Genomic DNA, 16021 nt, shown 5'->3' with positions numbered 1-16021 from the left:
GATAATGGGGAGAGAGAGAGAGAGGTAAATGGAGAAAGTTTGAGCGATAATATTAGAAGAGAAATGCAAGAGAATATTGGGCAATTGAACGAATGGCTGGGGAGGAACGGAATACGCATATTTATGGCTCAGACGAAGAATTTTGAGACCCAGTGAATCTCCTTAAATGACAATGCATGTGAGCGAATTTATGTGAAATTGAGCGAATCTATTTCAACACGCCAATTTATTCCCGGTAAACGATATAATATTTCTCCGTCTGAATAATAAAATATGGAAGGTGAGCGATATTTAAAGGGTAACGGTGCATCTTCGTCGCTTGAGTATTATTGGTGAAAATCGTTCGAGTTAATTTGAAAAGTGACGATGTTAAACAGGCAGGTTTTTAAAGACCGCAGTCCAGATGTTTAAAGACCATAGTTGGAATGTTTAAATACCATAGACCAGGTTATTTAAAGATCACAGACCAGATATTTAAAGACCAAATATTTAAAGCACAATTCAGATGTTTAAAGACCAAATACCTAAAGATCAGAGTTCAGATGTTTAAAGACCAAATATTTAAAGACTACGGTTCAGATGTTTAAAGACCTGATATTTAAAGATCACTTCAGATGTTTATAGGCCAAATATTTAAAGCACAGATCAGATGTTTAAAGACCAAACACTTAAAGATCACAGTTCAGATGTTTAAAGGCTAAATATTTAAAGACCGGTTCAGTTTAAAGATTAAATATTTACGGACCACAGTTCAGATGTAGACCAAATTTTTAAAAATCACAGTTCAGATGTTTAAAGACCACAAATCTGATATTTCAGGAACACAATTAACATTTTTAAAGACCACAGATAATATTTAAAGGTCACGAAGCAGAAGTTTATAAGCCTCAGACCAGATGTTAAATGACCACTTATGGCATTTAAAAAGAAGACCACTTTTATAGATCAAAAGCTTTTAGACCGCAGACCAGATTTTTGAAGACCACAGGCTCCATACTTAAAGAGCTGTTAAAGAAAAGATAGAGATCGAGCAGCAGCCGGAGAAGAGAAAAGAGGAAGAGACGGAACTGGGTGGACGAAAAGAATGGACTCAAGGACAAGATGTAGGAGTGGAATTGTAAAGCAGTGATGATAATAATAACAATAATAATAATGATAATAATAATAATAATAATAATAATAATAATAAATCAGTCAAGAGGGGAAAACGCCGCTGGGTGCATAGCCTCACTCCGACTCCACCTACGCGGGGCCCTTTGTGCAACCCTCCAGGCAACGACTCTTCCCCCTCTAAGTATCTCCCGACAGGAGTGATCGACCTGCTCCAGTCATGAGCTGCGTGGCCTTCCCCTTGGCCTCCTCTACCCTGGGTTAACTTGTTCAGAGATCACCCTATGAGCAGGATCAGCCTCAGGAAAGCTGACCACGTGCCCAAATAGCTGGAGTTGGCGGTGACGTATTGTGAGTAATAGGCCTCGATTCAGTCTCACGGCGTAGTTGTTTGTAACTCACCCGGTTGTACCAGCGATATCCCATGATCCTATAAAGATTAATACCAAAGGAGTCAATTCGCCGCCTCAGGTCACTGTTTAGTGTCCATGTCTCACAGCCATAAAGTAAGACAGGGAGCAGCAGCGCCTTGAAGATGCATACTTTCGTCCATCTACACAAATAACAGCGCCAAATACCCGAATTGAGTGAGTCCATAACCCCGTAGGCCAGACCAATGCGGCGAGAGATCTCATCTACCGTTGTTATGGACCACACTACCAAGATAAGTGAATCTTTCCAGGACTTGTATATCCTCACCACATGCTTGGACAGACTGAACTGCTTCATCCAACAAGCCACCAATTGCCTGAACCTCGGTCTTGGCCGAAGAGTAATCCGAAGGGCTTCGTATTCTCCTGAAATTCCTCGAGGACACGCAGTAGTATCTCCAGCAACTCCGCTAGAATAACTATCATCAGCAATGTCTAGTTCGGTAACCCTGAAATTGTCAGTTGATACCCCACAGCGACTTCGACTTGCAGCCCGGTCCAGTAACCAATCCATACATAATAATAATAGTAATAATAATAATAGTAGTAGTTGTAGTGGTGGTGGTGGTGGTAGTAGTCGTGGTAACAACAGTTTTCCATCATATCTCTCACCCACTCAGAGTTGTCATGGAGAGAGAATGAATGTGTGTGTGTGGGGGGAGGGTATGAAAGACCACCGTTATATTGGTTTCATTGGAGTGGGAGGGAGTGGGAGTGAAGGAGGAATTGGGAGAGGAGGTGGAAGAAAATGACAGGGAGTGAGAGGTTGAAAAGAAGGGAGAGAGAAAGTGATTTGCTAAGAGTGTGTGTGTGTGTGTGAGAGAGAGAGAGAGAGAGAGAAAGGGAGAGATTTTTAATGGTTTAGGCCCCAACCTAGAAACCCATAAAAAAGAAACAGCCCTCTTATATGAAGGCCTCAAGCGGAATAAAATCGTCTGGTGATAGCTAGAGTCCTCGTGGCGAAGGGGTTGAAAAATCGTCCTGTCACCACCTCTGTTGTTATTTGGTCCGCAGAGAATAAATCATAGTAACCTGAGTCATAAAAATCGTCCAGGTATAGAAAGAATCCAGTACCCTATTGCAACCCATGCGGGACGATTTCATTCAGCTTGGAGTGACTCATAGCAGCTTCATTGGCAAAAATCGTGTCCGTAAAGTACTGTATTCCATCTAAGAGACGATTTTATTCAGCCGGGAGTGAGTCAAAGGAGGCCAGGTGCCCCCCAAAAATCGTCTTGCTGGAGAGAGAGAGAGAGAAAGAGAGAGGGAAAGGGAGAGAGAGAGAAGACAATTTTATTCAGCTGGGAGTGAGTCATAGGAGCCCAGGTGCCCCCCAAAATCGTCTGCTAGAGAGAGAGAGCAAGAAATCCCCCCAAGAGGTGCTCGATGTGAAGGGGTTAAGAGGGGAAGCGACACCTCCGCACTTCCGTCTATCGGCTTCCGGTTATAAGTGGCCTTCGGATGGGCTTGCAATTTGGAGACCCGGTGTGTGTGTGTGTGTGTGTGTGTGTGTGTGTGTGTGTGTGTGTGTGTTTGGTTTTATGGTGTTTGATGGTGGAGTGTAGTGAGGTTTTGATGGATATCCGGGAGGTTTTAGGCGGTGTCTGTGGTGTGGTATTGTGTGGGTTTTTGGTGTGGTTCTTGATGTGGTTTTGTGTGGGTTTATGCCGGTTTAGGTGTGGTTTTATGTGGGTTTTGTGGTGGTCTTGGTGAGGTTTGTAATGTTAGGTTTTTGTGACGTGGGTTTTGCGAGTGGTTTTTATTTTTGAGAGTGGTTTTTATTTTTGATAGTGGTTTTTATTTTTGCGAGTGGTTTTTATTTTTGCGAGTGGTTTTTATTTTTGAGGTTTTTATTTTTGTGGTTTTTATTTTTGCGAGTGGTTTTTATTTTTGAGTGGTTTCTAATTTTCTGAATGGTTTTTATATTGTGAGTGGTTTTTATTTTTCTGAGAGTGGTTTTTATATTTGAGAGTGGTTTTTATTTTTGAGTGGTTTTTATTTTTGAGAGTGGTTTTTATTTTTGGTTTTTATTTTTGAGTGGTTTTTATTTTTGTGACGGATTTTTCTGATAAACCTTTTCATAGATGTTTATAGGGTTTACATATCGACGTGGTGTGCAAAGTGAATATTTGTGTGTAATGTGCAGAATAAATCGCTAAGGAAGAGGTATTAGGAAAGATTCTGAGGCATGTTTCTTCCTGTAATGTCCAGAATAAATCGCTAAGGAAGAATCATTAAGCAAGATTTTGAAGCGTGTTTCTTCCAGTAACATGCAGAATAAATCGCTGAGGAATAAGCATCAAGAAAGATTTGAAGCATGTTTCTTCCTATAATGTGCAGAATAAATCGCTAAGGAAGAAGCATTAAGAAAGATTTTGAAGCATGTGTCTTCCAAGTAATGTCCAGAGTAAATCGCTGAGGAAGAAGCATTACGAACGATTTTGAAGCATGTTTCTTCTTATAATATCCAGAATAAATCGCTATGGAGGAGGCGTTAGGAAGGAGTTTGAAGCATGTTTCTTCCCACACACACACACACACACACACACACACACACACACACACTTCTTTTCCTCCCTGCCAGCAGTAAGAGTTTCCGTCAAGGCGCTCGCCAGGTGTGATTCCCGGCCATCCTCCCTTCGGTGAAACTTGGGAAGAATGTTTGGTGAAAATTTTGAGTGAAACTTGATGAGAATTTTGCTGTTTGTGTAGGCGTCTTTTTATATATTCAGATTGCTCTCTCTCTCTCTCTCTCTCTCTCTCTAACAAATCGCCTCCATGTCACCCCGTCTCCCGCCATCAGACCGCCCTTTCTCCAGCCCACACCCCATCCCTCCATCTCATCCTCGGTCTCCCCCTCGCCATTAAAAGATCACCCCTTCACTTCCATCTCGTTTACAGCGACCTACAGTCACACAGTAAAAAAAAAAAAAAGAGAGAATTAAAAAGAGAAATGGTATATATAGAAAAAATTATGGGAAAAAGTGCACCCCATTGGCAGTATCCCCAAAAATGCTTCCATGATCAAACCCTGACACGTACGAAGCCTCATCAGTTATATGTAAAAAAAAAAAAAAAAAAAAAAAAAAAAAAAATCATATATAGTGAGAGATTTTGGAAAAGTTTGAGGGAGGGGGAGAGAATATTACCAATGGCAATTTGAATTTTTTTTTTTTAATTTCAGCTTTTTATTTATTTTGCTTTGCTTTTTACTTTTTGGCAAGGGTGGAGGGTTTCAAAATGTCGGTTCGGATGGATTTTTGGTTTTCTCTATATTCGTGATTTTCATTTTTAAACTTGGAAAATCACATCACTGGGACATTTATTGCTTCAGTTTTTTTTTTAGTGGAGGGGGAGACCGGGAATGAGATGGAAGGATGGGGTGGAGAGACATATGAAGGAGGGGGTGAGTTGAATATATATATATCCAGATTGAGATATGTTTGTGTCCTCAGTGAGAGGTATCATTGCTTGTGTTTTATGTATTTTTTCCATCATCATGTGTTATTATTACTATTATTATTATTATTATTATTATTATTATTATTATGAGTATTACTGAACTTCAGATTAATACTATTAATAGGAATGATAATTTACCTTTGAGAGAGGGAGAGAGGGCGGGGGGGGGGGGTAAGCGTATATGAGTAAAGAAGTGCAAGAAAAAAATTGAAAAAATATAAGGGGAAACTTAGTGGTGTGAGGCAGAGTGGGATGATGTACTGGCATAGGTCCAGTGACGTCATGCAGGAAGTCACCTTAACATCACACCTGTCGACACTCTCTCTCTCTCTCTCTCTCTCTCTCTCTCTTCGAACCCTTATCCCCTTCACTTCAAGAGGTCTGAACAAAGTCGTTTGGCGGATGCAAGAATGAAATGAGAAAGAACATGGTGTAACTGTGTGAGAGAGAGAGAGAGAGAGAGAGAGAGAGAGAGAGAGAGAGATACGCCTGCAGGGTTTACCTCTACCGAAATACCCCGTACCCCAACAGATCTAAGAACACCCCCCCCCCCCCGACTGACGCACTTCCGCTTATAAATACAGGTTACGATCTGGCACCCGCCCTGCCCTGCCCTGCCCCTGTCCTCCCTTCCTTTACCCTGCCCTACCCTTGTCCTGCCCTTACCTTACCTCGCCCTGCCCTTCCCTGCCCCTGTCCTCCCTTCCTTTACCCTGCCCTACCCTTGTCCTGCCCTTACCTTACCTCGCCCTGCCCTGCCCTGCCCCTGTTCTCCCTTCCTTTACCCTGCCCTACCCTTGTCCTGCCCTTACCTTACCTCGCCCTGCCCTTCCCTGCCCTGCCCCTGTCCTCCCTGCCGTGTCCTTCTCCTGCCCTGCCATGCCCTGCCCTGCCCTGCTATACCCTTTCCTTCCCTTCCCCTGCCATACTTTGTTTTGCCGTGCCCTACCTTGCCACACCACACCGGCTACCACAGCACATCACTCCATACCGCACCACACTCACACCCGAACGTTGAACCACACCACACCACACACTACACCTCAGCACACCATACACTATACCACACCACACACTATATCACCTCACCATACATTGCACCACACCACACACAATATCTCAACTAACCACACACAACCACACAACACACCATATCTCACCTCACCACACACAACACCACACCACATACCATATCACAGCACCACACACCACATCACATATCACACCACAATGCACCACATTCACGATACATCACACCTACACAAACACCATACCACTCGTTCTTACCACACCACACCACTACTCTCCACACCACATCACACTACACTCCACCGCACTTATACATCACCACACCACACCACACCAGTCACACCACCTCATGCCACACACCCACGTCCGTCCTGTTACGTATGTACTCGAGACGTGTGTGTGTGTGTGTGTGTGTGTGTGTGTGTGTGTGTGTGTGTGTGTGTGTGTTGGCAAGGTTCCACACGTTCATTCATTCTGGGAGTGTGTGAACTGTTGCCAAGTCACCCCTCCCCCCCCTCTCTGCCTCCCCTCACACCCCCTCTTCCCTGCCTCCCCCACCCCGCTCCCTCTTGTCTTCTCCTCCCTTCCTCCCTCTGTCTTTTTGCACTCTCCTTCCTGTCTCCCTCCCTCACCTTTCATGTTTTTCCCCCTTTCACCTTGCCCGTTTCCTGCCACTTATCTCACCTGTTTCCCTGCCTCCCCTCCCCGCCTCACCCTCCTCCCTCCTGCCTCACCCTCCTCCCTTCTGCCTCACGTGCCTGCTTTCCTCCTCCTCCTCCCCCGGCTGTTTCTGTGCTTCCCTCATTCTGTCTGCTCTTTCTTCCCCCTCCTCCCTTTTATTTTGCCTGTTTCCTGCCTTACCTCTCACCTGATTCCTTTGCCTCACCCTCCCTACGTTACCTCTCTTTCTGCCTAACCACCCTCCTGCCTATCCTTGTCTCTTCCATCTTTTCACCTGCCACCCTTCCTGATCTCTCTGCCTTCCTCTCACCCTACCTAACGTCTCATCTCTTGTGTTCCTGCCTCCCTCCTTGCCAACCCCTTCTCACGTGCCTCACTGTTCACCCACCTACCCCTCCCTTTGCCTGCCTTCTCACGTGCCTCACTGTTCACCTATCTACCCCTCTCCCTACCTGCCTCCTCACCTTCATTACCCTGTGCCTTCCGTACCCCATGTCTGTTACCTGCCTCACCTCCCATCTGTCTCACCTTTGCTTAACACTGTTCTTTACCTCCTGCCTTCTCTTTCCCTACCTCTTTACCTCTCTACCTCCATTCCTCCCTCCCTCCCTCCCTTCTCCTCTTTCCCCCTTACCCACTGCCTCTCTCTTCTTACCTATTCTCTTCCCACTTTACTCCTGCTTAGCGTATTACCTGCCCACCAACTTACCTATCTCCCTACTTATTCCCTACCTGCTTACTTACCTGCCTACTTGCTTCCGATGTTCTTTGTTCCATAGCAGGTTATGACTGTGGTATCTTTTCTGAGGGAAAGGTAAGGGAAGGGAAGGGAAGGTAGGGAAAGAAGGAAGGGAAGGGAAAGTAGGGAAGGAAAGAGGGGGAGGGAGGGAAGGGATAGTTGCAGGAAAGGGAGGGGATGGGGGGAGCTGGAGGGAGACAGAGGAGGAGAAGGAATAGGAGGGAGAGAGAGAGAGGAAGAGAAAGGATGGAGAGGGAGAGAAGGGGATGAAAGAAGGGAGGGGATTGGGAGAAGGGGAGAGAGGAAGGAAACAAGAGAAGGGGATGAAAGAAGGGAGGGGATTGGGAGAGGGGGAGAGAGGAAGGAAACAAGAGAAGGGGATGAAAGGGAGGGAAAGGAAGGTTGGGAGAGAATGGAGGAAGGGGAGGAAGAAGGTAGGGTAGGGAGGGAGGGAGGGAGGAGGGAAAGGGTTGCCAGTAAGTGCTTTTCCTAGACTTCAGCTTAGTGTGACTCCATCCCTCTTTGAGTGTACGCGTGTGTGTGTATATGTGTGTGCGTGTGCATGTGCAGGCGTGGGTGTGGGTAGCCTGCTCTCGCTACACCTCTAGTACACACCTAACTCGAAGATACACACCTGTTACAGATAGACAGATGTTTGTGACACAGGAAGTTACAGAGAAATTTATAACTTACACCTGCCTATTACACCTTTTTCTTACGTTCTGTACTTGTGTAGCACGCGTCACACCTGCCATAGAGAAATAGACACCTGTGACACGGAGACAGGTGTTACAAGGAGAGTTATACCCGTAGCACTTGTCTGGTACACCTTTTATACATGTACCACACCTACCTTGCGGAGTTACGCAGACAGGTGTTATAAGGAAAAGTATACCAGTTACACATGTTATATCGCCTTTCCACCTTTAACACCTGTCATACTTGTCATATAGAAATACACACCTGTTACAGAGAGAGAGACAGACAGACACGGTGACACAGATGTTACAAGGAAGTATGTATAATTAAATGATCAAGTATGTTTGATTCCAGTTACAAATATACATCTTTTCCCATCCATTTTCCTGTACCATACCACCCTCAACCACCCCACACCTCATTTACACTTGTTACACTTGTTACATTCGCTACAAAGATAAAGATAATTGTTACACTTTCTCACGTCTATAACCAAGATCAGAATAAATGGTACACCCGCTCACATATGTTACAATGAGAAATAAACTTGTTGCACCTTTTGCACGCCTGTCACTTCGAGAAATACACCTGCTATTCCTACCCCACACTTAATACACTTATACACAACTGTCATACACACCTGTACATTTATATACACCTGCTATATACATCCATACATCACAAACCTTGCCCACACCTGTCGCAGTTACACATACTTTGTCCTGAATTCCACACCTACCCCACGCCTGTCAAACACCTGCCGCAGCTATATACACCTACTCTACTGAGATCCCTACATCCCACACCTCCACCACACCTGCCAAACACCTACCACAGCTGTATACACCTTTGTTATGAGTTCCACCCCTGCCAGACACCTGTCACAGTTATATACACCTGTTGTACTGAGATCCCTACAGCCTGCACCTGCCCCACACCTGCCAGCCACCTACTACAGCTGTATACACATTCAGTTCTGAGTTCCACACCTGCTACACACCCTTTGCAGTTCTGTACCCCTGCTATGTTGAGTTCCATACATCCCACACCTGACCTACTCATGTCACACCTATCGCCACTCCCCCACACGTGTCACCTATCATCACTCGCCCACACCTGCCCACACGTGTCACACCCGTCACCACTCCCCCACACCTGTCCCAGTGCCGACCTACACAATTACGTACACGTCAGTCCACAGTAACGCCCACATGTACAATACATTAGTCACGCTCTCATGTACACACTTGCATAAATACTGACTTCCATACATACGGTCACACACAGTTGCAAAATGTTCTTATTATTTAGTGTATACGGTACCTTACACACACACACACACACACACACACACACACACACACACACACACACACGCACGCACGCGCGCGCGATTATTCATGGAAATTATACTATTCATATTACCATGAACGAGATACAGTACGCACGCACACATGAAACACACACACACACACACACACACACACACACACACACACACACACACACACACACACACCACGTAAAAGCAGCGCCAAAAAATCATATTTGCTATTTTTTTCATTTTCAGTCAGACGAAGAAATCAGGGGAAAAAACTGACAAGAACTAAGGGACAAAAATACCTAGAAAATGACATAATAATAATAATAATAATAATAATGTTTTTGTTGAAGGAAAATGAGAAGAGATGATCCTAATCGCTATATAGTGATCATTCTGAAAATCGCGAACTTGAAATAAAAACAAAGTGAAAGGAAAAGAAATATTAAATAATAGAAAATAAATTGACAGGATTGAAAGTGAGCGAAATATACCGAAAAACTGACCGAAAATAAAGAAACTGGTCTGGGTGAGAAAGGTGACCGCATGATTGACCGTAATTTCAAGGTGACCGCGGTAACAAGATTGACCGATAAATAGGGGTGACCGCAGTATACCAAGGCCGTTATATAAGGGTGACCGCAGTATACCAAGGGCGTTATATAGGGGTGACCGCCTCCTTGACCGTTATATAAGGGTGACCGCAGTACACCTTGACCGCTAATTAAAGGTGACTGCGGTGGAGAAGTTGAGGGGTCGCTACAAAAAGGAAAATAAGCGGTTGATATTGAAGTGACGGAAATGTGACCTTTATATCGAGACGTCAGTAGAGTGAAAATTTGCCGTAACTCATTTGTGACTGAATTTCAAAACCAAAAAAGAAAGAAAGGAAAAAAGAGAAAGAAAAAAAGAAAGAAAAAGGAAAAAAACAGAAAGAAAAAATACACAGTTAGGAAATTTATGTAACAATTTTTAAGGAACTGAACCACTCAAAAACAAAAAGAGAGAGAGAGAGAGAAAGAAAGAAAAAACAAAAGGTGACAGTTGATAAGAGCTAAGCACAGTTAATTAAAGACTTCACAAACTTATAAATAAATAAATAAATAAATGACAATGGGAAAGGTGAACCTAATTACTCCCTACACACCTGTATTTACGGTGAGTCTGTGTTGAAGCTCCTTAACACCATTCTCTAAGCGATTTATTTTGACTTACACTTTAAACACCTTGACCTGTATTAACGAAGCTCCCTAACACCTTTCTCCAAGCGATTTATTTTGCTTGTTACACCTTAAACACCTTGGTCTGTATCAAGGAAGCTCCCTAACACCCTTCTCTAAGCGATTTATTTTGCCTGTTACGCCTTAACATTACACCTAGGCCTGTATTAAGGAAACTCCGTAACACCTTTTCCTAAACGATTTATTTTTTGATATGGCTGGTTGATATCCCCTTGTACGTTACTTATGCAGAGTTTGGTGATATTGGAGGGATTGTGCTACGGAAGAAACAGTAAGGTGTAATAAGCAAACTGAATCGCTTAGGAAAAGGTGTTAGGGAACTTCCTTGACCGACGAGAACATGGGCGCTTAGCATTGATGTCCTCTCTCTCTCTCTCTCTCTCTCTCTCTCTCTCACGAAGCCCCCGGAGCCACGTGCAATACGGCCATTATTAACCCTTTCAATCCGATTTTTTTTTTCAATTCTTGCTGCCTCCAGACGATTTTATTCAGCTTAAGGGAAGGAGCGGTATTCCCGTGCCATTAGGAAACTCACAAACACCTCTTCCTTACCGATTTATTCTGATTCCGTTACCGTAATCTTGTGTGTTATTTATGCATGAGTCGATATTGAGAAGATGTAAGAGAGAGAGTGAGAGAGAGAGAGAGACAGACAGACAGACAGACAGACAGACAGAGAGAGAGAGACAGACAGGCAGACTGAGAGAGAGAGAATATTAATGGGTAGTTTGGAAAATAAATCGCTAAAGAAGAGGTGTCAGGGAGTCTCCTCGCTCTGGACGGGTGTTTGACGGACGCTGTATCAAACCCCTCCCTCAACCCCCCCCCCCTGGAAAAGTCTCTCTCATGCTGAATAAAATCGTCTGAGGGCAGTAAGAATGAGGCGAAGAATAATAATAATAATAAATAGATAAATAAATAAATAAATAATGTCATCAGTGGAATATTTAACCCGTTTATGGGGAGGACGTCACCTGTAGTAATTTTACCTGTAGACGATTTTATTTTTGATTTTATTTATTGTATTTATTTTGATTTACTTTATTTATTTTTATTTATTTTTATTTTTATTTGATTTGGAAATGGAGAGGACGTCACCTGTATTAATTTTACCTGCTAACGATTTTATTTTTATTATTTATTTTGATTTATTTCCTTAATTTATTTTGATTTATTTCCTTTATTTATTTTGATTTATTTATTTTTCTTTGATTTGATTTGGAGATGGAGAGGACGTCACCTGTATTGATTTTACCTCCAGACGATTTTATTCAGCGTAGGAACGACTCTTATATTAGTTGTATTGAAGGCCACAGCTAACCCCCCCCCCCAGCTCCGAATAGGTGTCCCATAATCCGATTCCAGTCGTGTGGGAAGAGCGAAAACTTTAATAACTAGTCTCCTCCTCGGTCTCCTTCTCCTTCGTCTTCCATTAGCTTCTTATCTATGTACTCCTGATTTTTTTTTTCTATTTGTGGCTTATTGGTTTTATTTCTCCCTTTTTCCCCCATATTAATTTTTTGAAAGAATATTTTGCCATGAGAAGTAGTTTGCTGCAGTTTATTCACGTTAAGTTGGTGGAGCTTTTCGTCCTTTTGCGCCTGTTTCCCGTAGCTTAGTTGAAGGATGACAACGCTCCGGCCCTGCATCCCTCCCACAGCACTTCTTTGTGACTACCACCATAGTCCAGTGTTAATCTCTTGTTATGCTGTAGGTCATCATTCAAGCTGGAGAGATGGCAGCTTTACGACTTGTTGAAGTGAACAGAGTATACAGCAGGTGTTGTGAACGGGTAGGTGGGCCTATGGTGTTGGTGGTGTGGTGCAATGATATTATAACTGCAGGTGTGTTAATGATGTGTTGTGTCTTGTTGCAGGTGTGTGGATGGGGCGGGAGTGAGGGGGCCAGCATGGTGGCGGTGGTGGTGGCGGCGGCGGTGGTGGCGCTGCTGGGGGTGGGGGTGGCGGGGGTGGTGGCGGAGGGTGATGTCACCAAGCGAGACCTGGAATTCAACCAGTACGTGCCCGGGTACCGCCTGCGGGGCGAGCCGTCCTGCGAGGAGCTGCGGGAGATGTGGCGGCTGAGCAAACGCGAGGCGCGGCGCGCCACCTCCACCAACCAGCTGCCGCGCCGCTCCCACCACTCCTACGGCCGCCTGGTGGCCTTCGCGCCCGAGGCACCGCCGCGCACCCCGCCCGTCTACGGCAGCACCTGGATTTACCCGCCCCAAGGCCACGTCCCCGCCAGACCCTTCGACACGCTGCGCTCGCTGCTGGGTCCCGGCGACCGGCGCAAGAGTTACGACAAGCTGCGGCGCATGGTGGCGGCGACGGGCCAGTCCTCGCAGGGCAGCCTGGACAAGCTGATGCGCATTGTGGGGCGGGAGCGGCAGGACCCGCGGCCCCTGGCCCTGGCCCTGCGCTCACATCCCCCTGCCCCGCAGCCCCGCGCCGCACCCCAAGCACCCCAACCCCCGCCCCCGCCGCCGCCCCCCAGGGCCATGCGGGGCCTGGCCTACACCCAGCAGCGCTTCCTGGGCCCCCTCCTGCCCGCCGACCCACCGCCACTCTCAAAGTTCTCGCCGTGGCATTCACCCGCGCCGGACCCACCAAAGGTAAACACAGCTTACCTCTTATAACCTGATTCTGGCTCCAGTCTTGCTCGTCTGGACGTGAACCCGGGTGACGGCAGGCTGAAGACACCCTTCTGCTGCAGTCCACCATCCTCCTTACGGGGGGAGGGACGTTTATATAACCTCTTCCCAAGTATATACTGTATGTCGGTGCCACCGCAGTAAGTCTTTCTTCTATAGTACCTCGTAGCCTGTATATGACACTGTATTCACGTGTTTATCTGTATAATGTGTACACCTTTACCTGTAATTTACCTGTATACCATCCAGTTACCACAACACCCTAGCTTTAATATTCTACTTACCTGCATATTTACTTGTTTCTACTCACATTGACATCTGTTGTATCATTACCTACACTGTACCTCTAATTTTACCTGTATTCTACCTGTATCCAATCCAAGTAACACAACATTCAACATTAAACGGCCTGTCTGCCTACATATTAACCTACACCCGACCAGACTATAATGGAACTTACCTGTACAAGAAAATTGGTCTTTGTATTTGTTGTCATGTCTGCCTACCTGTTGAATACTCTCTCTCTCTCTCTTCACATCTTTCCCTCCATCCTCTCCTTGTCCTCCATCCTATTTCTCCTCCATCCTTCCTTCCTTCTCTCCCTCCCCTTCCTTCCTTCCCTCCCTCCCTCTTTCCTTCCCTTCCTTTTTCGGTTCCTTATTCCATCCTTCCCATCCTTCTTCCGTCCTTCCTTCCTTCTCTTTTAATGCTTCTTCCTTCTTACCTTCTTCTTCTTTCCTTCACTCCCTCTCCTTACTTCATTATCTTCTCCGCCTCCTGCTTTCCCTCCTTTTCTCTCCTTCCTCATATTATTTTCCTCATCCCATTTTTCTCTCCATTCTTTCCTCATGCATCCTTCATCAATCTTTCCTCTCTTCTTCCTCCCACGCACGTCTCTGCTCTTCTCAGTCCTTGCTTCCTTCCTTCCCTCAGTCCTTCCTTCCTTCTTTCTTTCTTTTTCTTTCTTTCCTTCTTTCTTTCTTTTTCTTCCTTCCTTCCTTCCTCTATATTCACTCACTTTGTCAACAGTTTTCATCATTACGGCTCTTTGTTAGCCAGTTTCTCTCTCTCTCTCTCTCTCTCTCTCTCCCCCTCAGTCAGATCAATGAAGAAGGCCCAGAGAAATTACAATAAATCAAGAAATGAAGGAGGGAGGGAGAGAGAGAGAGGGAGAGAGAGAGAGAGACCGTGGGAAATGGAAATAGGGAGAGTCAAATTCTGATTGATGATGGGGAGGGGAGAGGGAGAGAGGGGAGGATGTGGAGAGAGAGAGGGTGCGACAGGTATGAAGTTAAACGTTGATGGATAGACGGATAGATAGATAGATAGGTACATGCAGTAGACAGATAGATAGATAGGTAAGCAGATAGATAGACAGAGACAGACAGACGAAAAGAAAGCTACATGAATTATAACAGGAAATCAGAGAGAGAGAGAGAGAGAGAGAGATTGGAAGAAAATACGTAATGAGGGAGAGACAGACTGATAGATAGATAGACAAATAGACTAATGTAATGTTAGAAAAAATATGTATTGGCATAGATAGATTACTCAGTGCGATAGATAAATAATACGTGCATGGAACTGATAGGAGGATATAATGCAAGTAGTGGAGATAGATAGATAGACAGATAGATACAGAAAGATAGGTAGTGAGATAGATAGGTAGGTAAATATAGGAGGTTAATTAGAATGACATCACTTGACTGACAGGTAGGTAGTTGTTCTCTCTCTCTCTCTCTCTCTCTCTTACACACACACACACACACACACACACACACACACACACACACACACACACACACACACACACACACACACACACACACACACACACACTGGATCCTGGCGAAAGTAAAACAATAAAATCTGTGAAAAGTCAGACCCGCTTTTTCTCTCACTTTTACATGTGGAGAGAGAGAGAGAGAGAGAGAGAGAGAGAGAGAGAGAGACGTGTCGTTGGGAGTGGAAGTATTTATTAAGTAAAAGTATAATATAAAGAAAAACGGGTAAGTGTGTGTGTGTGTGTGTGTGTGTGTGTGTGTGTGTGTGTGTGTGTGCTGTTCTCGTGACAGGTTCAATTTGTATAGGCAGTCATCTGTGTCTGTATGTGTGTGCGCACCTGTGTGTACTTTTTTCATGTACGTTTTTCGCCTCGTGTGCACCAATATCATTCCCCATTTTTGCGTGTTTTTTGCGTATGTTTATTTTATGCGTCTGAGGATGGCATGAAGGACTCCTTTTGATGAGAGAGAGAGAGAGGAAAAAGAGAGGAAGAGGAAAATGACTGAAAAGAGAAAGATTTGTGTAATGGAAGAGACTTGGAGAAAGGGGCTATGTATGAAAGAGAGAGAGAGACCTTCCTCCCTTTCCCCCCTCTTCCTGACCTCTTTACTCCATAACTTTGTTTTTTTTTCGTATGTGGCTTCTTTTGCTCCTGTCTCCAACACACACACACACACACACACACACACACACACACACACACACACACACACACACACGTACGTACATACATACTGTATATGCATACACACATCCACACATTATATATATACAGTATATATATACACACAGTGAGAGAGAGACATATGTACGTAATAGTTAACCTGATAAAAAGAAACAGACACAAGATAAACAGACACTTACACGCGT

General features: G+C 44.8%; 1 protein-coding gene across 1 annotated transcript in view; it reads left to right on the top strand.

Moving 5' to 3' along the window:
- Positions 1 to 16021, top strand: part of LOC145402213 (uncharacterized) — a 133063-nt gene that overhangs the window by 89652 nt on the left and 27390 nt on the right. The window contains exons 3-4 of the mRNA XM_080274330.1: positions 9161 to 9340; positions 12590 to 13327. Of these exons, the coding sequence (XP_080130456.1) occupies positions 9161 to 9340; positions 12590 to 13327 (918 nt within the window). The remainder of the gene's footprint in view (positions 1 to 9160; positions 9341 to 12589; positions 13328 to 16021) is intronic.

The sequence above is a fragment of the Coenobita brevimanus genome, chromosome 57 (genome assembly GCF_032717465.1).
Source record: "Coenobita brevimanus isolate Jiangsu-jjx chromosome 57, ASM3271746v2, whole genome shotgun sequence".
Classification (NCBI taxonomy): Eukaryota; Metazoa; Arthropoda; class Malacostraca; order Decapoda; family Coenobitidae; genus Coenobita; species Coenobita brevimanus.
The sequence above is the reverse complement of the archived record's forward strand: the minus strand, read 5'-3'. Positions and strand labels throughout refer to the sequence as shown.